The sequence below is a fragment of the Carcharodon carcharias genome, chromosome 1 (assembly GCF_017639515.1).
Source record: "Carcharodon carcharias isolate sCarCar2 chromosome 1, sCarCar2.pri, whole genome shotgun sequence".
NCBI classification, from domain to species: domain Eukaryota; kingdom Metazoa; phylum Chordata; class Chondrichthyes; order Lamniformes; family Lamnidae; genus Carcharodon; species Carcharodon carcharias.
The window spans coordinates 236806416-236832502 of record NC_054467.1 but is presented as its reverse complement, the minus strand read 5'-3'; the positions used below and the strand labels follow the sequence as shown (position 1 = coordinate 236832502).

Below are 26087 nucleotides of genomic sequence, written 5' to 3'. Positions count from 1 at the left end.
CATTGTAACCAAGCACCTGGGCTTGTCGTTGGGCAGAATTTGAAGCAGATCACATGACCCTCTTTACCATTCCATTTTACCAGGAATTAAAGAGACAGTCCCAAAACATAAACATCTTATAAAACCTCACATTCATAAAACCTGCTCAAGGGCAATTAGGGATGGGTAATAAATGCTGACATTCCAGTGATGCTCATGAACGAATAGAAAAATTGCCAGCGTATTAGGTACTGGAACAGAGAAGGTTAAGTGCTGACTTAATAGTTTTCAAGATGATGAGCAGGTTTGACAGAGTAGATTGAGAAAAACATATATCCTCTGGCAAGTGGGTCAATAATCAGAGGTTATAAATTTAAAATCACTGGCAAAAGATCTAGAGGGGAGATGAGGAGAATTTATTTTCCACTCAGAACATTAACTGAAAAGCTGGTGGAAGCTGATTCCGTAAATAATTTCAAAAGGAATTTGAACAGGTACTTGAGGATGACGAACATACAAGGTTACAGATAAAGAAACAGGAACGTGGGGCTACGAAACTGTCCCCCTAATTTCCCTTTGCTGTACATGGGCCGTTCCAAGCACTCCACAGTCCCTTTAAGATTGCTGCGTGGCCATGCATATGTGCAAGTTAAAGGGCCCGGTGCTTGTGCACAGCAGCGGGGCCTGTTTAGTCCAGTGTAGCATTCCCAACTCCAGTGTGACCAAGCACCCATGCAGCTTAGAAGGAACACTGAGACTATGCAGTACTGCTGTTTCAAAGAGCCAGCATAGACACGATGGATCAAATGGTCTCCTTCTGTGTTGTATCATTCTAAGATTCTATGAACTTAAGTGTACCTGCTTTGAAACTCTGGTTATCAGCCAGAAGAATATAGCCTTAAATGATCAGCTTTCTTTCTCTTTTTTCAAATATATAGTTTTACATGTATAACAAGTGTTATACATGTATAACAGGTGCAGACGGCAAGATTACAAAAAACAGATGCACTTTAATGCTGGGTCAGCCAGGGTTGCTACTCGTGATTACCGTCCAGCGACCCTGCTGGGAAGTGCACAAGAGCAGAGGTGACAACATGATCCAAATCAGCAGCACTGACCTCAAATTAAGAAATACATTATCCAAGTAAATTGAGACAAGGTGTCTTGTCTGCAGTGAAGAGACATAAGTGAAGCAAGCTTGGAAGGAATGGGGTGTCATTGGTTTCCAATTTCTCAACCACTTGGGGTATTCCTCATTTCATGTCTGGGTTAGTCGTAGATTAATTACGTAACATTTTACAGCACAGAAACAGGGAATTCGGACCAACTAGTCTATGCCATTGTTTATGCTCCACATGAGCCTCCTCCACGAGGAATGATTGCTTCTGGTGGATAACTGACACTGGTGGATCTGAACCCTAGTTATAATCAATACCTTCAGGAAAAATAGCTCATGTAAAGGAGGAAATGAAAGATAGTTATACCCAAATCTTGCCCAGGCTCTTGCAGTTCTTTCACTTCTGCCTTGAATCTCTTTTCACCACAATCTGACACAACAGTAGAGTTTCCACTAGTGCCAGCACTTATTCCTTCCGAGACAGGATTCATGATTATATCTTGTGTGGAGTCCGATTTTCTCTTCACTGCAGACGAGGCAACAAATCCAACGCGAGTTCTCCCCACAAAGGCGCGATCTGGTATTGTGTTATGCAGCAGGAAATAGTCTAGCCTTGTTTTAAGCGTTGAGTAAGGGACTGGTTTGGAATGCCGGCTGAAGGGGACACTTGTGAAGGGATCATTTGGGACTCTGCCCCATGTGGCTTCGCACCGACTGTATTTATCCAGAGTACTCTGATCAATCACTTTACCACAGGGAAGCAACATAGGAAGGACCATGATCTCAGAAGTGATAGGATCTAGAAATTCTTCTGGAATATTCCCGTTAGTCATCGGAGGTCCGCTAACAACCGGCTGTAGGCTCTGTGTATGGCTTGATGGTGCAACAGTAACATTTTCCTGCTTGACTATTGGAATCGATTGTCCGGCCTTGTATTTCTGATAAACTCTGAAGGCGCTTTCTATAACTTTACGAGGGGATGACCTAGATGGTTGGCCCCAGATGTCCAACCTCCTTAAGCAGGGCAAACTGCCACCTGACACGTAAGTAATGCAGATCCTGAGGTGATTTATATTTGTCAGTGAAAACTGTCCCTTATTCCACAAATCTTGCACAAAAGTACCGTCAGCAACAGTAGATTGGTCATTAAACTCGTTAAAGGGAGCCCTGGGCTTAAAGGCTTTGTGCCTGAAGGATATTTTATTTTGGTTTTTCAGTGTGGCCTTCCCGACCAATGTGAAAACATCATTGTCCGAAAAGGTCTGGTCTGCCAGCTGAGAGTCTTGTGTGGAAACTTCATTCCATGTCATCTTCTTACTACATGTGGTACATGTATAAATGTCCAATCCCATAGAGTTTTGCAAGCTAGCTGAGACATCTATGTCAATCTTACACAGTTCCACATTAAACGGGAATGAAATGGTAACATGTAGAGGAGGTTTGATGAAGTATTCAGCACGGAATCCACATTTTCTTTTTGCAGGGTCCGCAGAGATCAGATTGCTCACTTCATAGCCGTCAGCGCAGACCTGGGCAAAATGTAACAAGAAGGTTAAAAGATGGAAATTTTTGTCCTTGCGCATCTGATGCATAAAAACTTTCTTCTGTTAATTCATCAACACAGAGCTGCTGGGCCAGAGAGCAGGAAGGGACAAGCCCAATCTCCCACTCTAGTTGGTTCCCAACTACAGCAGCACTGACCAGGGAGAAACTGGACAAACTCTGTGACACCTCGTTGTGAAGGGAGAGGAGAGGAAGGGAGGTTCATCATTAATTCTCCATTTTTAGCTCCCACTGCCATCCAAAGAAACTGCTAGTAGAGCTATGGAAGGGGATTGCCCAGGTCCCTCTGAGCAGCAGAGAGCTAGGACCCAGTGAGATCTTGTACACTGATGGCCTGCAATGGAGGAGAAACCTCAGTTAGGAAAAACATTAATAATATAGATCTTTAAAATTACGAAGGAGTTTGGTGGTGTAGATTAGGAGAAGTCATTTCCACTTGTTGGGAGCCCAAAGCTAGGGGCCACAAGTTTAAGATAGTCACTAATAAATCCAATGATGAATTCAGGAGAAACATTTTTACCTAAAGAGTGATTAGAATATGCAGTGGGCGGCCATGTACAGTCATTGAGGGAAACAGCATAAGTGTCTTTAAGGGGAATCACAAAGTATTCACAGAATTGTTACAGTGCAGAAGGAGGCCATTTGCCCCATTATGTCTGCATCGGCTCTCCAATGAGCAACTCATCCAGTGTCACCACCCCACCCTCTCCCTGCAACCCTGCACATCCTTCACCCGCAGATAACAGTCCATTTGAATGCTTCAATTGAACCTGCCTCCACCACACTCTCTCTGGCAGTGCATTCCACCCATTCCACCAAACTGTCTCTGTCCCACTTGTTTTTCAGGAGGAGGATGTATAGTGGAGCTCCCCAGGGATCAGAGTTGGGGCCCCTGGTTTTCCTGGTGTATATTGGTGACCAAAACCTTGGTATACAGGGCACAATTTCAAGGCTTGTAGGTGATAGATGGAAGTATTGTGAACCATGAGAATGGTCATGTAGAACTTCAATAGGATGTAGAAGCTAAAGAAGTACATAAAGGAAAAAGAAAGAGAAGGAAATGTGCTGCGGTTAGATGAAGCAAGACTGGAGGAGGTTTGAATGGGGCTTAAACACTAGCAAAGACCAGCTGGGCCAAATGGTCTGTCTCTGAACATTCGAACAAAAAACCATATGGCCCCTCTAGTCTGCCCTGCCATTCAATAAGATCATGGATGATCTGATTGTGGCCTTAACTCTACTTTCATATCTGTCCCCATAACTTTTGACTCCCTGATAGATCAAAAATCCATTTAAGTCAGCCTTGAATATATTCAATGATCAAACCTCCAAGAGAATTCCCTCAGAGAGAATTTCTCCTTAACTCTGTCTTAAATGGGAGGACCCTTCTTTGTAAACGGTGCCCCCTAATTCTAGATTCCCCCATGAGGGGAAACATTCTCTCAGCAGCTACCCTGTCAAGCGCCCTTCAAAATCTTATGTTTCTGTTCTGTACATTTTTTGTAATTAATATGTGATGTAAAAATGATTCACCATATTTTATCACATGGCCAAAAATAAGGATTTAATGAACTTCCATTTTAATCCCACAGTTTTCCTTCCCAGTCTGGGTATACTGCTTCTTTCTGAAACAATGACTCTAACCGACACAGATTTTTGATGCTGTGCCTTGTTCAGCTCACAGCTGGTTAGCTCCACTTTGAAAAAGAAAGCTGCACTGCTCTGAGTGCCCCATCTTGTGGTGAACAAAGAAGATGAAGAGGAAATCTGATCCAAGTGTTCAAAATTACAAGGCGCTTTCATAAAGAAAAGTGGGAAAAACAATTCCTGACTGGTGGGTGAATCAGTGACTAGAGAGCATAAAATTAAAAACAAAACAAAGGGACAAATTGCTTTTTTTAAAAAAAAATAAATGCAGTGTGCTGTTACCACATAATGGAATGCAATGTAATGCCCTCCAGAAAGGGTAATGAAGTCAAATTCACAGCAGTTTTAAGGGGCATTCTGACAGAGACAACTGAGGCTGGCAGGGCATGTATTACGTCACCTGGACAAACTCCAAGATTGTCCATAGAATGGACACTGCCAGATGGAAGAAGACGGGGCTGGCCAAAGAAGATCTGCCGCAGTACTTCTAAGAAGGACCTTCAAGAGTGGCACCACCTGGGCTGGAGTGAAAGAGACTGTGATGGACTGTGGCCAGTGGCAGAGTCTTGCTGCCCATAGTTATTCCAGTCCTGCGCAGGATAGAGTTCTAATTAAATTAAGGGAAGTGGATAAATATTCCAAAAAGGAAATATAAATTGGTATGGTAAATCGGACTAAGCTGTGGTGCAGATGCCTCCCTCAAAGCTGTGAAAATACATGGCCTGCTTTTACCTGCTCCCACCAGGCAGAAACAGAGTCAGGGAGGGGATGCAGTTAAAATAACAGGGTCAGTTACCACCCCCCATCCCCACACTCCGACCTTGTTTCTATCCTGCCATGTTGTGTTATTAACCTGCTCTTCCTGAAGGAAGCAAGGGCCTTATTTTAAAATGCAGATATTCATCTACAATTATAGAAACATAGAATGCAAAGAAGGAGGCCACCTGGCCAGTCATGTCTGTGCCAGCTCCGTGCAAGAATAACTCGGCTAATCCCATTCCTTCACCCTTCAATCTGATGCTTTTTGCAGGTGGTAGTGATGGCAAGAGAATAAGTGTGGGGGTTGTGGGGAGGCTGGAGAGGGGAGGGGGGAAGTGTAAGGACAGTGTTCCTCAGTCAGACAAAGTCTGCCTGGAGTGCTCTTCAGGATCTAACAACACTGGGCTATCATCCTCCTCCCTTATTGTGGCTGATCTACTTGGTCACAAATACATCCTCCATGAACTGCCAGAATCTGTCCCTGTGGCACCCAACCGTGGCCTCCTACTGCAAACTCTGACTCTCACCCGCCAGCTAGCCTGTCAATTTTTTTTTATCCATTCACAGGCGTCACTGGCTATGCCAGAATTTATTGCATATCCCTAACTGCCCTTGAAAAGCCCTTGAACCGCTGCAGTCCATGTGGTGTGGGTACACCCACGGTGCTGTTAGGGAGGGAGTTCCAGGATTTTGACCCAGTGACAGTGAAGGAACGCGATATATTTCGAAGTCAGGACAGTGAGTGACTTGGAGGGAACTTCCAGGTGGTGGTTTTCCCATCTATCTGTTGCCATTATCCTTCTAGATGGTAGTGGCTGTGTGTTTAGAAAGTGCTGTCAGACAGGAGTCTGCTTCAGGTTACTTCAACGAGTGTTAAAGATCAACAGTACCTCAACATTCCTGGCTTTGCCAGGTTACCCCATGCTCTCTTCCATCTCCTTGTTAATATTGGGGTCTATGCTTCTGGTGGTCTAGCACCAGAATTGTATGATCGTATGTCTCAGCATTTCTGAATGGATGAATTAGGATAAGCGGAATGACTATCCTCGTCCACAGCCATCTTGTGATTTTTATGGCATTTTCCACCATGGTTAGTGGGGAGATGGTGGCATCATGGCAGTGTCATTGGGTTAGTAACCAGAGGCCCAGGCTAAGCGCTGGGGACACAGGTTCAAATCCTACCACAGCAGCTGGTGGAATTTAAATGCAATTAATAAATCTGGAATTGAAAGGTAGTCTCAGTTATGGTGACCATGAAATTATCATCGATTGTTGTAAAACCCATCAGGTTCACTAACTTCTTTTAAGGAAGTAGATCTGCCACCCTTACCTAGTCTGGCCTGCATTTGACTCCAGGTCCACAGCAACATGGTTGACTCTTAAATGCCCTCAAAATGGTCTAGCAAGCCATTCAGTTTAAGGGCAGTTAGGCTGGACAACAAATGCTAGCCTTGCCAGTGATGCCCACATCTCATAAAAGAATTTTTTTTTTAAATGTGATAACTGGAACAGAGCGAACTGACAATATGAGTTCATCTTTGTCATGGCATATTTTATATCTAGTTTGAAAAGCAGTGTTGCATTTTCGGCTACATTTCATGAGGCAACTCCTTAATCCGTAGCCACTGACAAGGGGAGAGTTATCTTGCAAACGATGGCTGGAAGCAGTCAGGGAAACTGGCTGTTCCTCAACAATACTCATCCCTCATCCTGTTAACTTTAAAAATCCTTGTGTAAGCAGGGGCGTTAAGGTGGACGTTGGGTTTCTTTGCAAATTTAACCAAGTGCAGAACAAAATGACCTTTTACCTTATTGCACTGAATCCTTGGGCTGAAGTGTGGGAGGCAGAGGTTCAATGTCATTCTGTGTGTTGAATCAAGAACTAACGCTGACAAGTTTTTTTTTCTGTAACAGGGGAAAATAAGTCAATTAGTTAACTGCAATCATATAACCTGTGCATAAGTCCATTGAATGGGCTGAGTGGTAGGATAGAACACAATCTTGGTCTTCACATACAAACTTTCACTGTTCGCCAACTCATCCTCTCCATACTGTTCAACTTAAAGCAGGTATCTGTACAAGGCAAGTAGTTTGCTGCAGCAACAATTGGCCATTGCTCAGATTTGCATAGAAAGTGACATTTTGATGCTTCTATGACATCTTAGGCAAAGTGGCAGAACTTGGTAAATATAGACATTTGTGACCATGTGAACAAGGAGCAGGAGTAGGCCATTTGGCTCCTTGAACTTGCTCTGCCATTTAATAAGATCATGGCTGATCTGATAGTAACTTGAAATCTGTATCCCACCTACACCCGATAACCTATCACCCCTTGCTTACCAAGAATCTATTTGGCTCTGACTTAAAAATATTCAAAGACTCTGCTTCCACCACCTTTTCAGGGAGAGAGTTCCAAAGGCTCATGACCCTCTGAGTGAAACATTTCGCCTCATCTCTGTTTTAAAGGGTGACTCCTTATTTTTAAACAGTGAGTCCCTAGTTCTAGATTCTTCCACAAGAGGAAACATCCTCTCCATATCCATCCTGTCAAGACCTCTCAGGATCTTATATGTTTCAATCAAGTGATTGCATGCTTGTACTGCTCCAGACCACTTGCCCCAGCACAAGGCATACTAAGATAAAAGCAAAAAACTGCGGATGCTGGAAATCCAAAACAAAAACAAAAATACCTGGAAAAACTCAGCAGGTCTGGCAGCATCTGTGGCGAGGAGCACAGTTAACGTTTCGAGTCCGAATGACCCTTCAACAGCATACTAAAGCTGTCAAGTGTCTTTACAGTAACTATATTTAAACCATCTAGGACTTAGTTGCAACATAATTGCATTTTACATCACATTCCATTGGTTGGGAGAAATTCATTCTAATATATAGTCAATGGAAATGTCCTGCATAAAACTCAAGGATTTGGAGGTATATGCTAGCGAGGGATCCTGCAGCGGTAGAGATGATACCAAACTTGGAGGAGAGGCAAAAAGTGAGGACGGTATGAATTGCCTGCAACAGGATTTAAATAGATTGGCAAATTGGGCAGACAAGTGGCAGGTGGAATTTAATACAGAGAAGTGTGAGGCGATGCACTCTGGCATAACACATAGAGAGAGGCAATATAGACTTAACAGTACAGTTTTAAATAATGTGCACAAACAGAAGGACCTGGGATCTACATAAAACTTTAAAGGTGGCAGGACATATTAAGAGAGTGGTTAGAAAAATATATGGGGTCTTGGGCTTCATAAATACAGGAATTGAGTACAAAAGCAGGGAAGTTATGCTGAACCAGCATGGAGCTCTCGTTAGGCCCCAACTAAAGTATTGCATCCAGTTCTGGTCACTTTTGGAAAGTGAAGGTCCTTGAGAGGGAACAGAGGAGATTTACCACAATATTTCCAGGGGATTGGAGATTCTAGCTACAAGGTTAGATTGGAGAAGCTGGGGTTGTTCTCCTTGGCCTAAGGCGAATTGAGGGGAGATTTGATAGAGGTGTACTAGATTATGAAAGCCTTAGGTAGGCAAGGAAAAACTGTTCCCATTAGCTGATGAAACAAGGACTAGGGAGCATAGATTTAAGGTTTTGGGGAATGTGAGGAATAACTTTTTTACGCAGCAACCTGTAAAAGCCTGTATCTAATGACCTGGAACTCACTGTCCACAAGGGTGGCACAGGCAGAAACAATGATTTCAAAAGGAAATTGAGTGGGCACTTGAAGGAAATAAACCTGCAGGGCTACAGAGATCCAGCGGGGAATTGGCATTGACTGGATTGCTCCACAGGGTGCCAGCATGGGCTCAAATGTGCCGAATGTCCTCCTTCTGTGCCATAAATGACTTTATATCATTTAGACTTGGCTAAAATGCATGTAGTGAGAGAGATGGAGGAGAAAATGAGAGTGGTGAGATTGGGGGACTTCATTTACTCAAATACTGGTTGGGATGTTATAGTAAACAGTAAGGAGGGAGAGAAATTTCTGAACTGTATGGTCTTGGCCCAACTAGAGAGGAGACTTTGCTGGATCTGTTTCTGCGAAATGAGATGGGGCAAGTGGACCAAGTGTCTGTAGGGGAACACTTGAATAAGAGTGATCATTGTATCTTAAGGTTTAGACTAGTAATGCAGAAGAGCGAGGAACAATCTAAAGTAGAACATTTAAATTGGAAGAGGGATAGCTTCAATGTGATGAGAAGGAATCTAGTCAGGGTAAAATAGACCTAAAGAATAACAGGAAAAACTGCAAGGGAGAAGAGATGCTTCAGGGACAGGCTAGGTAAATTCCGATGAGGACAAAAGGTAGGGGACCAAAAGCAGGGCTCCTTGGGTGATGAAGAAGATAAGAGAATGTGATGAAACAAAAACAAGAGTGTATGATCCATGTCAGCTGGCTTCTTCATGTGGGAACCAGGTCAAATACAATAGGCTGATAGTGGATGTGAAGAGGAAAATAAGACTGGCAATAAGAGAATATGAGAATAGAATGACAGGCAACATAAAAGGCAGCCCAAAAATCTCCTACCAGAATGAAAATAGTAAGCAGATAGTAAGAGGTGTGCTGGGGACAAAGGGAGTGCTTAAGGGTGCAGGGTATGGCTGGAAAATTTAATAAGTATTTTGTATCTGTGTGGACTAAGGAAGAGGAATCTGACAAAATATCACTAAGTGGAGATAGCAGAGGCTATACATATTGTGGAAATTGAGAGGGAGGCGGTACTGGAAAGGCTGGCTATGCTTTGAGTAGATAAGTCACCTGGTCCAGATGAATTGCATCTTAGGGAGTGGGGGTGGAGATAGCAGAAGGCCTTGCCATAATCTTCTGTTCTTCCCTAGATATGGGGGAGGTACCAGAAGATTGGAGAACAGCGAATGAGACACCCTTATTCAAGAAAGGGTGTAAGGACAGTTCTAGCAATGGCTGGTCAGGCAGTTTAACACCAGTAGTGGGGGAAAGGCTTTAGAAACAATAATCAAGGAAAGAAAAAAATCAGCAGGCACTTGGAGAGGTTCGAGTTAATTAAGGTGAGTCAGCACCGATTTGGAAATGGCAGATTCTGCTTAACCAATCCAACTGAATTTTTTTGATGAAGTAATAAAGAGGGTTGATGAAGGGAAAGCAGTGAATGTTCTCTATATGGATTTGAAAAAAATGTTTTCCAAGTAACCATAAAGAAAGCTGATTAACAAAATTGACTCTCCTACTCCATGAGCCTTAATGTCAACATGAGAAATAGGAACAGGAGTAGACCATTCGGCCCCTCAAGCCTGCTCAGCCATTCAATACGATCATGGCTGATCTACTTGTGTTTCGATTTCCACATTCCCATCTAACACCAATAACCTCTGATTCCCTTGCCTAACAAGAATGTATCTACCTCTGCCTTAAAAATATTCAATGACCCCGCCTCCACCACCTTCTGAGGCAGAGAATTCCAAAGTTGCACAACCCTCAGAGAAAAAAATTCTCCTCATCTTTGTCCTAAAGGGCAACCCCTAATTTTAAACCGCTGTCCCCGGACACACTCACAAAAGGAAACATCCCTTAGACGTCCACCTTGTCAAGGCCATTCAGGGTCTTGTATATTTCAGTCAAATCACCCTCACTCTTCTAAACTCCAGTGGAAACAAGCCCGATCCATCCAACCTTTCCTCAAGACAACCCACTCATTCCAGGTGTCAGACTAGTAAATCTCCTTTGAACTGCCTCCAATGCATTTACATCTTTCCTTCAATAAGGAGACCAAAATTGCACATAATATTCGAGGTGTGGTCTCACCAATGCCCTGTATAACTGAAGCATAACATCTTTACTTATATGTTCAATCCCTCTCATAATAAAGAATAGCATTCCATTAGCCTTCTTAATTACTTGCTGTCAACTTGGATAAAAAATTGGCTTAAGAACAGAAAAGTGTGTGTTTTGCTGAATGGTTATTTTTCAGACTGGAGAATGGTAGACAGTTGTGTTCCCCAAGGGTCAATGCTAGGACCACTGTTGTTTTTGCTATAAGTGACTTGGATATTGGAAAACAAAATAAAATTTCAAAATAGCAAATTTGGAGAGGTAGAAAAGAGTGAGGATGATACAAATCACCTGCAGCAGAACATAGATAGGCTCACAGAAAGGGCAGACAAATGGGAGATGGAATTTAATACATAGAAGTGTGAGGTGATGCATTTTGGCAGATGACAGAGGGAGAGGCAATATAGACTTCATGGTACAGTTCTAAAGTGTGTAAAAGCACCAGAGGCACATGTGCATTGAGCTTTGAAGGCGGTAGGATATACTGAGAGTGGTTAGCAAACCAAAGGCATCTCGGCTTCATAGAGGCATTCAGTACAAAAGTAGTGAAGTTATGCTGAACCTTTATAATTGATTACCTTTGGCCAGAAACTGACCTGGACCAGCCACATAAATACTGTGGCTACAAGAGCAGGTCAGAGGCTGGGAATTGTGCAGCAAGTAACTCACTTCCTGATTCCCCAAAGCCTGTCCACGATCTACAAGGCACAAGTCAGGAGTGCAACGGAATACTTTACACCTGCCTGGATAAGTGCAGCTCTGACAACACTCAGGAAGCTTGACACCATCCAGGACAAAGCAGCCTGCTTGATTCGCACCCCATCCACTACTTTAAACTACCTCCACCATTGACACACAATGGCAACAGTGTGTACCGTCTACAAAATGTACTCCAGCAACTCACCAAGACTTCTGCGACAGCACCTTTCAAACTCGCCCTTCTAGGTGGTAGTGATCACAAGGGCAACTGATGCATGGGAACATGCAAGATCCCCTCCAAGCCATTCATCATCCTGACTTGGAACTACAAGGCTGTTCCTTCACGTCACTAGGTCAAAATCCTGGAACTGTCCTAACAGCACTGTCGGTGTAGCTATGCCACATGGACTGCAGCGGTCCAAGAAGATGGCTCATCACCACCTTTTCAAGGGCAATTAGGGATGGCAATAAATGCTGGCCTAGCCAGCGACGCTCACATACTGTGAGAAAAATATATAAAAGTCCTGGCCACTCACCACATTTTAGGAAGGATGTGACGGTCCTTGAGGGGGTTCTGAGATTTACGAGAATGGTTCCAGGGATGAGGGATTTTCGTTACAAGATTAAGTTGGAAAAGTTGGGGTTATTCACATTAGAATAAAGAGATTGAGGGGAGATTTGATATAGGTGTACAAGATTATAACAGGCTTCGATAAGGTAGACAAGAAAAAACTGTTCCCATAGCTGATAGTACAAGGATACAGATTTAAGGTCTTGGGCAAGAGATGCAGGGGAAATATGAGGATGAACTCTTTTATGCAGTAAGTGGTAATGAACTGAAACTTACTGCTCATGACGGTGGAGGGAGCAGAACCAATCAAAGATTTCAAAAACAAATTGGATGGGCACTTGAAGGAAATAAACTTGTAGGGCTATGGGTAACGAGCAGGGTGAATGGGGTTGATTGGATGGCTTTGCGAAGAGCCAGCATGGACTAGATGGATTGCATGGACTAGATGGGCTGAATGGCAACCTTCTGTGCCGTAAATAACTATTTCATAAATGAATTTATAGGAACTTGACTAAATATATATAATGTACACAGGTTGGGAGGTGAACTTACAGAGGAATAAATTTCATCTCTGAGATTGAGAGAATGTCTAGCTTGCTGTGATAACAGAGGTAGAGAAATCTGGACTGGATACAAAATGGAAACACAGTTGGTCAAAGCCAGTGATGTATCCCACCAAGGTCAAGGAGAGAGACTAGACCTGAAATTTTATATTGAAATAATGAGAGCATGTATAGGATAAAAAGTCATTCTAAAGGTACGTTCAATTTACTAGGCATAAATCTGAACTTCTGAATTGCAGTAAAAGGAGTGAAATGTGTTTCTAGACATTACCCACTTGCCACAAATCTCCAGTGGTTAAGCAGCTCTCCCAGGGAAAAGGCAGTTTTGGAGCATGGAATACTTTGCCAAATGGGACAGTTGAACCAGAAACTATAATCAGAGGGTTGTGGATGCTCCATCATTGAGTATATTTAAGGCCGAGATCAACAGGGAATCAAGAGATATAGGGAGAGGATGGGAAAATGAAGTTGTGGTTGAAGGTCAGCCATGATTGTACTGAGTGGCACAGAAGGCTTAAGGGGTCATATGGTCTACTTCTGTTCTTTATTTCTTATGTTTTATGGCTTCATTCAAGGGAAAATTGGATAAATATTTAAAGAGGGAGATGCAGGATTATTGGGGAGTGCATGGCAGTGGCATTATTTCTTTTTAAAAAATTCATTCATAGGATGTGGACGCCACTGGCTCAGCCAGCATTTATTGCCCATCCCTAATTGCCCAAATTCAGAAGACGTTTAAGAGTCAACCACATTGCTGTGGGTCTGGAGTCACATGTAGACCAGGCCAGGTAAGGACAGCAGATTTCTTCTCTAGATGGGTTTTTCTGACAATCGGCAATAACTTTGTGGGCATCATCAGGCTTTTAATTCCAGATTTTTATTGAATTCAAATTTTACCATTTGCTGTGGCGGGATTTGAACCCAGATCCCCACAGCATTACCCTGGGTCTCTAGAATGTTAGTCCAGTGACAATACAGCTATACCACCACCTCCTGAGGACTGTTTGAGCTAAAGGCAGAAAGTCTGAATGGTAGCAAGATGCCACATGGTTCCTGTGTCAGACCTGCAAGGTTACAGGGTGGAAACAGAGTAAGAAAAAGTGAAGTTCTTCAAAAAACATCTTCACACTGCCCACACCACACTGAATCATAAGGAATTTGCCGATAGCTGGAAAAAGAATTAAAGTGTCAATTACACCTGTATCCATACCCAACCAGAACTATTCCAACTTCATAGCACACTGCTTCACTCAAAAGTGAAGGCAAAGCATCAAGAAACAATGCAAATACTACTGTGGAACTCTGGCTGAGGCCGAGCAAAACACCAGAAAATTAACCCAGGAAAGGTTGGCATCATCAAACAAAACATCAAGGCAAAGAGAAAATTATCAGCACAGTCAACATGGCTTTCAGAAAGGAAGATCCACTTAACAAACATGATTCTTTGAAGTGACAGATATGGCAGATGGGGAATTGCAGTAGGTGGCAGATCGTAGCAACATTCTGTTACAGAGAGGAAGCGCAGCAGGTAAGATTAAACTTTTCATGTGACTTTTTTCAGTATATAAAACTGAAGTTTACATTAGGGGTTTTTAACAGAAACCTTATGAACCACTCACATTCAGTTTAAATATCTTAATACATATAACCAGCTCATGTTTATAGATATTAGCTTAAGCATTAACACATAAAATGGTAAAATTAGAACTACTCAAAGCAGAATCATAGAACAAGCAAAAGATTTCTCCAGAAGTTGTTTATACAGCAGCCAGTTTGAAGCCTGGGAAAGAGATGTGGAGAAAACTCAGACGTTAAACCAAGATACAAGAGGTTTACACATTCCAGAGTCTGGAACAAGCGAGATAAGAAACAGGCAGCTGTGAACAACCATTGGTGACAGCCTCACTACAAGACGGGTTATAGTGTCTCTAATAGCCCTCCCAAATCCACACCTGTCTTTCCCTCAACTCCATGTTTGTATCTCTCCAATCAACTCCTATCACAAATTACATGATGTGATTGTAACCATCATGTACTATTCCATCACTTCTGTCTCAACCTGTCTGCAGTCTTTGACATGGTTAACCACACCACCCACCTCCACTGCCTCTCCTCCGTTGTCCAGTAGGTCGGAGTAACCTTTGCCCAGTTCCATTCTTCGGTATCCAGTTGTAGCCACAGAACCACATGCAATGGCTTCTCTTCCCACTGTGGCACCATTACTGCTCGAGTCCCCCAAAGTTCTAACATTAACCCTGTCCTATCTACATAGTGCTCCAGGCCAACATAGCATTCCACACGTACACTGATGACACTCAGCACTATCTCACTACTATCCCTCTTAACCTTTCCATCATCTGATTTGTGACACTGCTTGGCCGACATCTAATATTGGATGAGCTGAAATTTCCTCCAACTAAATAATAGGAAGACCAAAACTATTTTCTTCAATCCCTGCTTCCGACTTCATCCCAGATGACCAGATTTTTTTTAATGACCTTATTTGTGAAATAAATATTGGCCTGTGTACTGCGAAGAACTCACCTGCTCTTCTTTGAAACAGTGCCGGGGGTATTTTACATCCACCTGGGAAGGCAGACGAGGTCTTAGTTTAACACCCCGTCTGAAAGACAGCACCTCCACCAATCCAGCACTCCTTCAGTACTGCACTTGGTGGGGGTCAGCTTAAATTTCTGTGCTCAAGTCTCTGGAATGAGACAACATTATAACCCAAGAGGTGAGAGTGTTACCAGCTGAGCCACATATATTACTCTTTTGTTTTAAGATGCTCTGTACACAAGTTCAAAAAAACTGCACATCAATTCAGTGTTGATTTGCAAAAGGCATTTACAATACTCTCAGTTTGACTTTTATTACTTGGTATACTGAGGTTGTTGGTATCAAAAGCAATCCACTGATTGTGATTTTCACACAATGCCGCCACCTTTTGATTTTCTGGAGCAAACAGGTTTTGCTGACATTGTTTTTAAAATGGTGGGTTAACGTACTGCTGAGTGCATCGGGTAACAACCAAGGTGTGATTCACCTCACCAACCCTTAGCTGGGGAAGGGGGAAAAAAAGTAGCCAGGGTTCCTGTTCTTGACTTCTATCCTGTGTCTCACAAGATCTTGTGGATATATGCATATGTAGATGTCAGACAAGAACCAGAACTGAGTTGAGGAGAAATGTCCTCAAAGGATTACAATCTTTGGAATCTCACGCCCGGAGTGTTTTAGTTTCTCTGTCACTGAATATATTTAAGGCTGAGATAGACAGATTTTTGGTCTCTCAGGGAATCAAGGGATATGGGGAGCAGGCAGAAAAGTGAAGATAAAGCCAAAGATCAGTAGAGCAGACTCGAGGGGCTGTAAGATCTATTCCTGCTACTATTTCATACATCTTAACAAGATTTTCCCCATGATAGAATAGCGCTCCAAATGCATGCTTCACATAAGAAAAATGAATACACAGACAATGTACTCATCCAGAGTATCCCAGCACATTCCAGGCCTTTGGCGGACAGGAAAGGAGAAAATAAACAAAAAAACACTGTAAAAAGCAAGAGTAAAAGAAATTTTCCAAAATAGGTCTTAAAACCTTACTTTTCATTGAAAACCTAACAGCTAACTATTTACATCTATACACAATTAGCAAACCAGTTAAATGCACCTGTCCAATCAATACACAGCTCCTGGCAGCAGTTCTCACAAAACAAATATTTCATTCTAAAACAGTGAAATGAGTTGGACATAGAACAAGTAGTGCAAGGTTTTTTTTATTGCATTAAACTCAGCAACTTTACTCAGCTCCAGAATGTATTAAATTCAAGTAAAAAAAACAGATTGTCCACTTCCTAGAAGGCACCCTTTCGAACTCAATTCAGTGAACTGTAGAGTTTTTGGTGCAAATAGGACAGTTTCTTGGAGCGAGTTTGTCTGAGCAATGGGAACCACTCCCAGTGGGGCAGCTCTACAACCACATAGCCAGCTTGAACTAGCTGCCTCCTCTTCATGCTGTGCAATCCCAGGAGGATGCGGGAGCTGTAGCAGTAGTGATTGCGGTTGGATACCTGAATGGCAAGCTTTTGGATCTCCGATGGGGCTTTGGGCTGGACAGCAACTTTCTTTACTGGAATATTTGAATTGGTCAATGAGTTTACAGGTCCGTTTGTTCGCGGCACTCCATTTCGAAATACCTTTAGATTCAATCCTGTATGATCTCTATCTTCCACGCCAACTTCAGTTCTGAGCATGTTCTTAACAGTCTCTACACCTTTGCCCCCAGCCACGTTGTGGGGCTCAGGCTCACTTTTTAAAATGGGCCGGCCAGCTGCGCATTTTGTGAGTTGGGAAATTAATTGGTCTGTGATTGTGACCCCGCTGAGCTTGAACTCAAGTTTCTGCACCTCTTCATCTGACACTTCCATGTTAAGTGGCAACGGATTGCGAGTGGGGTCAAAATGTACCTCAAGGTCAGCCGACCTGGTGTGAGGCAAAATCATGTGGTTCTTGACAAACTGAGGGCCGCCCAGCATGACCTGCAGCAACATGGCAGCTTCAACCACCTCCGGTTTCACGCAAATGTCTTGCCTGGCAAAATTCCAGAGCATTTCCGTAACCTCCTGCTGCAAGTTCAGTGGGAGACGATGGCCTTGGTAATCGGGGCATTCGATTGCCACCGTTCCATCAAGTGTGAAGAGATCTTTCTTTAGTTCGAATGGACTTCCTTCGGTTGCTAGCTTTACAAATTGTGGGCTCAAAGCGGCGTCGATGAGGTCATAAGGGAAACGTCCCATAAACGCCAGCGCTAGCAGGGCGGTGAGCAAGTGCTCTGGGAAGCGCTGAAACTCGTGCATTTTACAGTGCAGCTGCTCTGTTAAGCTGCAGAAAAATTCCTCAGCGTTCTCAGGCTCGAAGTTCAACGTCGAAAAAGACCAGAGATATTTGGCGACATCTTTGCTCCGACAGTAGTGAACTTTTGAAGGGACCTTGGAAGCGACGGTGTCCAAGAGACGCTTATCACGGTAGTGCAACGACGCACACGCCAGCACAATATGCATGACCCCCTGAGTGCCAACATTAGGAATCTTTTCATGCGCCACCTCTCCCAGGCGCTTTAAGAAAGGCAGGTGATCCACATGGGTGTAACGGAACATTTTCATCACGTTGACCAAGCTATAATTGCTAATGTCATCCATTTTGGCGGCGACCTTGTCACCAATTCTTTTCATCAGCTGTTCAGAAAATCCATTTTTAGACTTAAAGAAGCCCAGGCAGGCAGCTCCAACTTCCTCCACATTCAGCTGCTCCAAGTGCGAGGACAGCAGCATTTCCAGTTTTTGCATCACTTCGGGAGGCGCCCGACGGTTTTCCCCAATCACGTAGAGGAGTTGAACCAGCTGGGGCACGGTCAACCTCTTCCACCGCAAGGCGACGTAGCTCAGGACAATCTCCATGTACTGTGGCACGCTGCGGCCAAGGCAACGCCACAAGTCAGCAACAAATAAGAGCTGGCTGAATTCCATGTCCCACACACGGCGGCAGAACTCCGCCTCGTAGAACTTCAGGAATGCTTGGGGGGAGGAAACCCGAAGGCGGACGATGGCCTCGAAAAGCTGGAGCAGCTGCGACAAAGTGAACGTGCCCCGGCTGCTGGCGCTGTACCGGCAGAGCATTGCAAAACGGGAATCTGCCTTCACTGCTTCATGCTGCTCGGCTGGCAACCAGCTGAGCTGATGAAAGTAGTCCGAGATATTCCCCGGGGTCAGGCTACTTTTCAGGAAGGAGACGTTGCGCAGAATCTTCTGCCCCTCTTCTGCAGACAGGGGGTCTCTCTGCTCCGAGCTGTTGAAACAAAGAGCCCTATAGGCATCGCGAAGTTTTTGAAAGCCCCGAGGGTCCTCCTTTGTATCGTAGATCTCTACAATGTCCAAGTCTAGCTTTTGCTTTGTAGTTGCAGGCCATCGAGCAGCACTGCACTGTTCCTCATCGGACTTATTATAGGCCAGGTTCAGCAGAGTGTTTCTGACACTGGACAGTTGGCGAGAGCAGGTCACAGTGTACGTGTTATGCACTTGCTTGATTCCAAAATTGGATGGAACATTTTCCAATAAAAGTGGGAAACTATCACTGCAATCATCTGTCTCATTGGAGACATTCTGCTTTGGCCTCCTTTTAGTGCTGCTGTATGCTGACGGTTTGGAATTAACTTCATAGTCCAGCAACAATGAGGCTTCCTTACACAAGCAGAGGATGGTCCGGCCATACCTTTCACCTTGCCTGGTGTTAACATCCTGTCCCTTTTGTTCTGGTTTTGTCACTTCGGTGCACCCCGTGGTTTTCAAATATGCTTGCTGGTTGCAGATTCTTCTGGGAAGCTTCCGCCAGATGACAGCAGCCATGTTCATAAAGAGTGCGGGATTCAGCTTGTTTCCAGTACTGAAAAAAGGTAGAAGGGTAAGTGACTTTGATGCTCTGAGAGTTTCCAAGAACACCTCTATTTATAATTTAATGGGAAGCTACCAGTAGATTAATAACCACCTTTAGCATCCAACTCCAGTATTACAAACACAAAAAAGGAAACTGTTCCTGTAGAGTATGTAAAAATTAGACAAAACCCACTCGCTAAGTCTACATGAAGATCCAATGTGATACTCACCTTCACTAGCTGTGGGGCATCACCCCCCCATCCAATGAGTTGTGAGAACCCATAAAATCCTCCATCATTTAGCACTAATCACGTATCAGTTGTTAATCAGCCTGCAAATCCATACAATAATTCACTACGTTTTCCAAGGGAAGAATGCGAAGGTATCAATATGAGATCCTCACCAAGAAATCCAATAGGGAGTTCAGAAGAAACTTCTTTACCTGATGAGTGATGAGAATGTGGAACTTGTTACCATAGGGAGTGGTTGAAGTGAGTAATATAGTGTGAGGGAAGCTGTGGTTGAAGTGAGTGAAATAAATAGTGTAAGGGGAAGCTGTGGTTGAAGTGAGTAATATAGATAGTGTGAGGGGAAACTATGGTTGAATTGAGTAATATAGATAGTGTGAGGGGAAGCTGTGGTTGAAGTGAGTAATATAGATAGTGTGAGGGAAAACTATGGTTGAAGTGAGTAATATAGATAGTGTGAGGGGAAGCTGTGGTTGAAGTGAGTAATATAGATAGTGTGAGGGGAAGCTGTGATTGAAGTGAGTAATATGATTAGTGTGAGGGGAAGCTGTGATTGAAGTGAGTAATATAGGTAGTGAAAGGGGAAGCTGTGGTTGAAGTGAGTAATATACATAGGGAAAGGGGAAGCTGTGATTGAAGTGAGTAATATAGATAGTGAAAGGGGAAACTATGGTTGAAGTGAGTAATATAGATAGTGAAAGGGGAAGCTGTGGTTGAAGTGAGTAATATAGATAGTGAAAGGGGAAGCTGTGATTGAAGTGAGTAATATAGATAGTGAAAGGGGAAGCTGTGGTTGAAGTGAGTAATATAGATAGTGAAAGGGGAAGCTGTGGTTGAAGTGAGTAATATAGATAGTGAAAGGGGAAGCTGTGGTTGAAGTGAGTAATATAGATAGTGAAAGGGGAAGCTGTGATTGAAGTGAGTAATATAGATAGTGAAAGGGGAAGCTGTGATTGAAGTGAGTAGTATAGTGTGAGGGAAGCTGTGGTTGAAGTGAGTAATATAGATAGTGTGAGGGGAAGCTGTGATTGAAGTGAGTAATATAGATAGTGTGAGGGGAAGCTGGACAAAGGCATGAGGGAGGAAGCAACAGGTGGTTCTTCTAATAATAGATTTTTGAGGAAAGATGGGAGGAGGCTCGAGTGGAGCATAAACACCAACATCGACTGGTTGGGCTGAATGGCCTGTTTCTGTGCAGTTTATCCTATGTGAGATGAAAACAACTGAAAGGCTGACAGTGTGCAAAAATGTTCATCGCCAAAATAATGTTACAAAATATTAATCTTACTCTGATAGGTCCAACTTACCATACAGCTGTCTATTATTCGACACTGTGGAAGAATCAAAATAGACTAAATTAACCTCAGCTCTATCTAACAATGCCTAGGAGGGCTGATTATAACTGACGAACAGTACAATCCACCATTGGGCAAAAAGCAGAGCACCACTAACAGTAACACTGTCTCACTCAACTCTACCAGATAATTTGTACTTACTGTAGAACACCAACCACTGGAGCTTTACTCAGTATAACTGAGAAAAAAATATCCTGTTCAGCTGGGCTGCTTTATTCATAATTGCCATTCTAAGGGAACAGAAACACCACTGTCAAGATACCAATGAAGAGCACTTCACTGTTGCCATCTCCAGAAGGATCAGAAAAATCTACAGAGAACCTCTCAATGTAACAATGAAGACAACGTTGTTTTAATTTGAATACTTCCATGTGTACATCACAATCTGAGCATCAACTTCTGCCAAAACCATCATGAAGATAAAGTATTTTCAGGGCTGACTTGCCCCCCTAGTTTCACTTTCTTCCTCTCCTTGGGGAGGAGAGAATCTGGCATCCGCTTATTAATTTCTGACAACACTGCAGGGACTTGGAGACCAACATTCAGAAAACTGTGGGCACAATAGTGATTGAACCTTAACTTGAGGAACCCTTACAAAAATAACAAATGATAACATGCTTTCTTTCAACAATTTCACACCATTGCTCAAAAAAAATGCTGATCTCGCACATATTGTAAACATAAAGAGGTGGAAAATCTTTCTAATATCTGGCAGCCTTTAAAAGTTCTGAGCTTTCTTTGTAACTTCGAATCTTCGTTTAACTTGACTTTAAGATCACAGGAGATTCAAGGGACAAAGTTATATTCATCATTCAACAATGCTCAATGTTAAAATAGAATATCTGAATGTTCGAGCTCGTTAAGATGCAGGCATGACATTCTTTTTCACTTTCAGTGCTCAATGTCATCATCAACAATCCGCAATGATAAAGTGCGGAAAGAACTTCAAACTGAAGCTCCCAATCTTTATTCCGTCTCAAGTATATGTTAGCATTCATACATTATACACTGGGACTAACATTTCCACCTGGCAATGCAAACTTCCCCACACTAGAGGAAGAACAGGTTAGAGTCTGGATTACTTTCCCAATATATTTAAGTATTTTCTGTAAAAGTTATCTTCCACAGGGAAACTCACATTTCCTATTAACAGGTACTTAATCATGAGATCGCCAAGGTGGGCAGTAATCCCTTATTTTATTGGAACATTCACCAGAAGTAGCACAGGATATTGTCACCCATTCCAGAGCGCAGAATCACTGGAAAATATCACAAAAATCAATTACATAACACGGGTTGGTAACTACTAATCAAGTTTGTTATAAGATAAAATTCTACAGAGGCAAAAATAAGTCAACTGACCAGATAAGACATTACTTTAAAAATTCAATGGCGCATTAAGTGGTATTGAGATTCTTTAGTCTTTCATAAGAATCTCTAAAATATAATATAAAAATACTAATCACATCAACGGATCTGGAGATGGTGTGGGGAAATGGTGTTGAGATAGATGATCAGCCATGATCTAGCTGCTTGGTGGAGCAGGCTTAAGGGGCTGAATGGCTGAACAACTCCTCCTATGTTCCTTTATGCAAAAATAGAACCAGGAACATTACAAGCTCCATGGAGTAGTCTTACAGTGTTGCAGACATTTGTTACAGACTACATCTGACTCATACATCTTCAACCATCCTGGCAGTTGCGGGATACAATGATAATGGAGATATGGGCTAAATATAGCAATCCATCTCCATCAATGAATCCACAACTGACCCGGACATGGCCTGAGGAAACTCCTGGTGGAGGAAAGCTTTGGGAACCATAGGTCCAAAATCAGCTGTTCCTCCTAAGCATGCTACACTTACTACATGTGTTGTCTCAAATTGCTCATGTACTGCAAAATATAATGTTCTGAAAGATATCTATTTAATTTACATTTGAATGAATCAACAATGTCTCTCTAAGTCTAGGGAGTCTGCTCCATACTTTAATTCACTATTTTGAGTAGCTCGTCAAAGCACGTCATGCTTCATCAATTCCCTGAATAAATGATTTCTTTTACCCTCTCCTCTCAGTAACTATTTTAAGTTGGTGATCTGTTCATTATTGATTCCCCCACCGTTGACAACCTCAGGGCCACCACTGATCACACGGGAGCAGCCCAATCAACGTCATGTCAGCTGAGCTGGGTACTCTGCAATGAGTGCCTCATCTCCTGACTCCACAAAGCTTGACTAAAAATATGATGGAATACTTGCCTGGATGAGTGCAGTTACTAGAACTTGGCCTGATCCTGCAAGAAGCCATCCACTTGTTTGGCACACCTCCCACTGAACCAATACCAGCACAATGTGGCAGAAATAATTCCATTCCACAAGGTGCACTGCAGCAAACCACATCAACAACAGTTCCCAGCCCTGTGACCTGTACCGCTGAGAAAGACAAGAGCAGGAAGATCATGGAAGCCTCATTGCCATCCTGTTAGGGACATTTATCACTGTTTCTTCATCATTTTTGAGTCAATATTCTGGAACCTCCAACTAAACAGCATTCTGGCAGCATCATCACAAGGAATGTAATTATTCAAGGTCCACTAACATTTTTTTAAGGGAAATGAGGAATGGTTAATAAATTCTGACCTTCTCAACATCACTCACATACAAGTAAATGCATGTTTTAAAAAAAACTGCATAACCATCCAGTCAGACTCAAAACAACATGCTAATCAACTGTGTTGTGCATCATACATGCCTCCCTTACCTTAATATCCAGTCAGGACCAGGCCGGATGATCTCAGGAGGGGGTGCTACCAATGTTCCCGACACCCTGGACTAGGAACGACCTGGGTTGAACCATGTTAATTAGCAAAACGAAAAAAAAGAGGAGAGATGAGAATTTTTTGTTATGATCCAGAATGTAAAGCCTGATAGGAGCTGGGTGAAAGAAAATTCAATAGTTCACTTTCAAAAGTGAATGGGATAAATATTTGGAGGAGAAAATTTTGCAGGGCTATGGAGAGTTGGACTAATTGGAAAGTTCTATGGAATCAGTACAGCCAGGATAGCCCTCCTTGTCCAGTGTCACACTCATGGTCTGATGACATTACAGCTCTGAGTCTCTCTGACCCCAACCAGGGCCTCCTGCACATGCGCACAACTACCGAGCCGCTCCGCACAGGCGCCGAGCCGCCCCGCACAGGCGCACAGCCGCCGAGCCGCCCCGCACAGGCGCACAGCCGCCGAGCCGACACGCACAGGCGCACAGCCGCCGAGCCGACACGCACAGGCGCACACCCGTCGATCCAGCCGCTGTTACCAGGGAGATGGAGATGGCCTGGCCTCATCCAGTCTAATGTAATCTAATTCGACCCGTCTGCAGCCTGCGGGGGGTCTATCGACTCATCCCGCTTCGTTTACCCTCGGCAGCAGTAGCCGCCGCCATTTTTCTGGGCTCCGGAAGGAAGGGAAAGACCAGGACGGACCGGCCGTAAGGTCAAAAACAAGAAGCGCTGATGCAAAAGCGCAATGGAAATTCAGACAGTCATTTGGGGGGGGGGGGTGGGGTGGAGAGAGGACATGAGAAATGTCCCCCCCCCGCCCCCCCCTCCCTCCTCTCCCACAATGATTACGTACGTTTCACTTTGAAACATTATCGCCTTTGAGTCAGAGGTTATTGGATCACGTCCCACTTCAGAGCATAAGCCCAAAAATCAGGGCTGACATCCCAGTGCGGTACTGGAGGGAGTGCTAAACAAAAACAAAAATACCTGGGAAAACTCAGCAGGTCTGGCAACATCTGTGGAGAGGAGCACAGTTAACGTTTCGAGTCCGAATGACTCTTCAACAGAACTAAGGAAAAATAGAAAAGGGGTGAAATATAAGCTGGTTTAAGGGGTTGGGGTGAGACAAGAAGAGCTGGATAGAGGGTCAGTGATAGGTGGAGATAACCAAAAGATGTCACAGACAAAAGGACAAAGAGCTGTTGAAGGTGGTGATATTATCTAAAGGAATGTGCTAATTAAGGGTAGAAAGCAGGACAAGCAAGGTACAGATAGCCCTCGTGGGGGTGGGGTGGGGTGAAGGAATCGAAAAAGGCTAAAAGGTAGAGATAAAACAAAGGATGGAAATACATGTAAAAATAATAGAAATAGGTGAGAAAAGAAAAATCTATATAAATTATTGGAAAAAAGTGGGGGGGGGGGGGATTGGAAAGGGGGTGGGGATGGAGGAGAGAGCTCATGATCTAAAATTGTTGAACTCGATATTCAGTCCGGAAGGCTGTAAAGTGCCTAGACGGAAGATGAGGTGCTGTTCCTCCAGTTTGCGTTGAGCTTCACTGGAACAAGGCAGCAGGCCAAGGACGGACATGTGGGCATGGGAGCAGGGTGGAGTGTTGAAATGGCAAGTGACAGGGAGGTCTGGGTAATGCTTGCAGACAGACCGAAGGTGTTCTGCAAAGCAGCCACCCAGTCTGCATTTGGTCTCTCCAATATAGAGGAAACCGCTTTGGGAGCAACGAATACAATAGACTAAATTGAGGGAAGTGCAAGTGAAATGCTGCTTCACTTGAAAGGAGTGTTTGGGCTCCTGGACGGTGAGGAGAGGGGAAGTGAAGGAGCAGGTGTTACGCCTTCTGCGGTTAAATGGGAAGGTGCTGTGGGAGGGGGTTGAGGTGTAGGGGGTGTTGGAGGAGTGGACCAGGGTGTCCTGGAGGGAATGATCCTTGCAGAATGGCACAAGGGGTGGGGGGGGGGTTGGTGGTGAAGGGAAGATGTGTTTGGTGGTGGCATCATGCTGGAGTTGGTGGAAAGGGAGTGCTATACTGCCTGAGATGTTAAACTGAGGCACTGCCTCTTAAGTGGACGTAAAAAATCCTATGGCACGACTGCGAAGAAGAGCAAGGAAGCTATCCCAACTGTGTATCAGCGAGGGGGTAGGATGGGTCGGGTGGTTCGAGTGGGATCGGGAGGGTAGTTGGGTTGGGGGGGATGTGGGGGGTATGCGGCATGCTGGGAGGGTAGTCGGGGACAGTAAGGGGTGGGGTGTGGTCCCGGGGAGGGCAGTATTATAGTTACCCAGGAGTTACAAGTGGTTTTAATTCTTTTAACTTTTCCAGGGTAACTAGTACAGTTGAAACCAACCAAAGTATCCGATTTAAATCTGATGGCTCCCATTGCAAGGTAATTACCCATCGGAAGTTTGAACTTCCCAGGCAATTCCCATGCAATCCTTGTGTCCTGAAGCGCATCTCCTGGGGTACCTTCTGCGTGCGACCCTCTGGAGATAAAGTTATGGGCCATGATTCATGGTGATAATGGAGACCTGATTCAAAAAAGGACTGGACTAAAT

The 26087-nt window shown here is 43.7% G+C and overlaps 2 protein-coding genes across 10 annotated transcripts in view; both read right to left on the bottom strand.

Moving 5' to 3' along the window:
- The window catches only part of ubox5 (U-box domain containing 5), a 29298-nt gene extending 5772 nt beyond the window's left edge, over positions 1-23526 (bottom strand). Inside the window, exons 1-3 of the mRNA XM_041190914.1 lie at positions 23500-23526; positions 6874-6970; positions 1464-2625 (exon numbers count right to left, since the gene is read on the bottom strand). Of these exons, the coding sequence (XP_041046848.1) occupies positions 1464-2625; positions 6874-6927 (1216 nt within the window). The 5' untranslated portion in view covers positions 6928-6970; positions 23500-23526. The remainder of the gene's footprint in view (positions 1-1463; positions 2626-6873; positions 6971-23499) is intronic.
- Positions 6873-24192, bottom strand: LOC121279640 (FAST kinase domain-containing protein 5, mitochondrial). Of its 9 annotated transcripts, XM_041190903.1 has the most exons (7): positions 23500-23516; positions 21878-21998; positions 20881-20969; positions 20692-20715; positions 19367-19578; positions 16905-19146; positions 6873-6970 (listed from the first exon to the last, which is right to left on the bottom strand). In XM_041190903.1, exons 6-7 carry the CDS (start codon positions 19113-19115, stop codon positions 6941-6943), a joined length of 2241 nt encoding a protein of 746 aa, XP_041046837.1. In that variant the 5' UTR covers positions 19116-19146; positions 19367-19578; positions 20692-20715; positions 20881-20969; positions 21878-21998; positions 23500-23516; the 3' UTR covers positions 6873-6940. The 9 variants fall into 9 exon arrangements, with proteins under 9 accessions (XP_041046837.1, XP_041046824.1, XP_041046775.1 ...); XM_041190890.1 differs by lacking the exons at positions 6873-6970; positions 21878-21998 and adding an exon at positions 24055-24192 and having other exon boundaries at positions 16469-19146; positions 23500-23581; XM_041190841.1 differs by lacking the exon at positions 6873-6970 and having other exon boundaries at positions 16469-19146.
- Positions 24193-26087: the final 1895 nt, after the last annotated feature.

Excerpts from the sequence above, each read along its gene's own strand:
- LOC121279640 (XM_041190890.1), bottom strand. The coding sequence starts at position 19,115 with ATGAACATGGCTGCTGTCATCTGGCGGAAGCTTCCCAGAAGAATCTGC.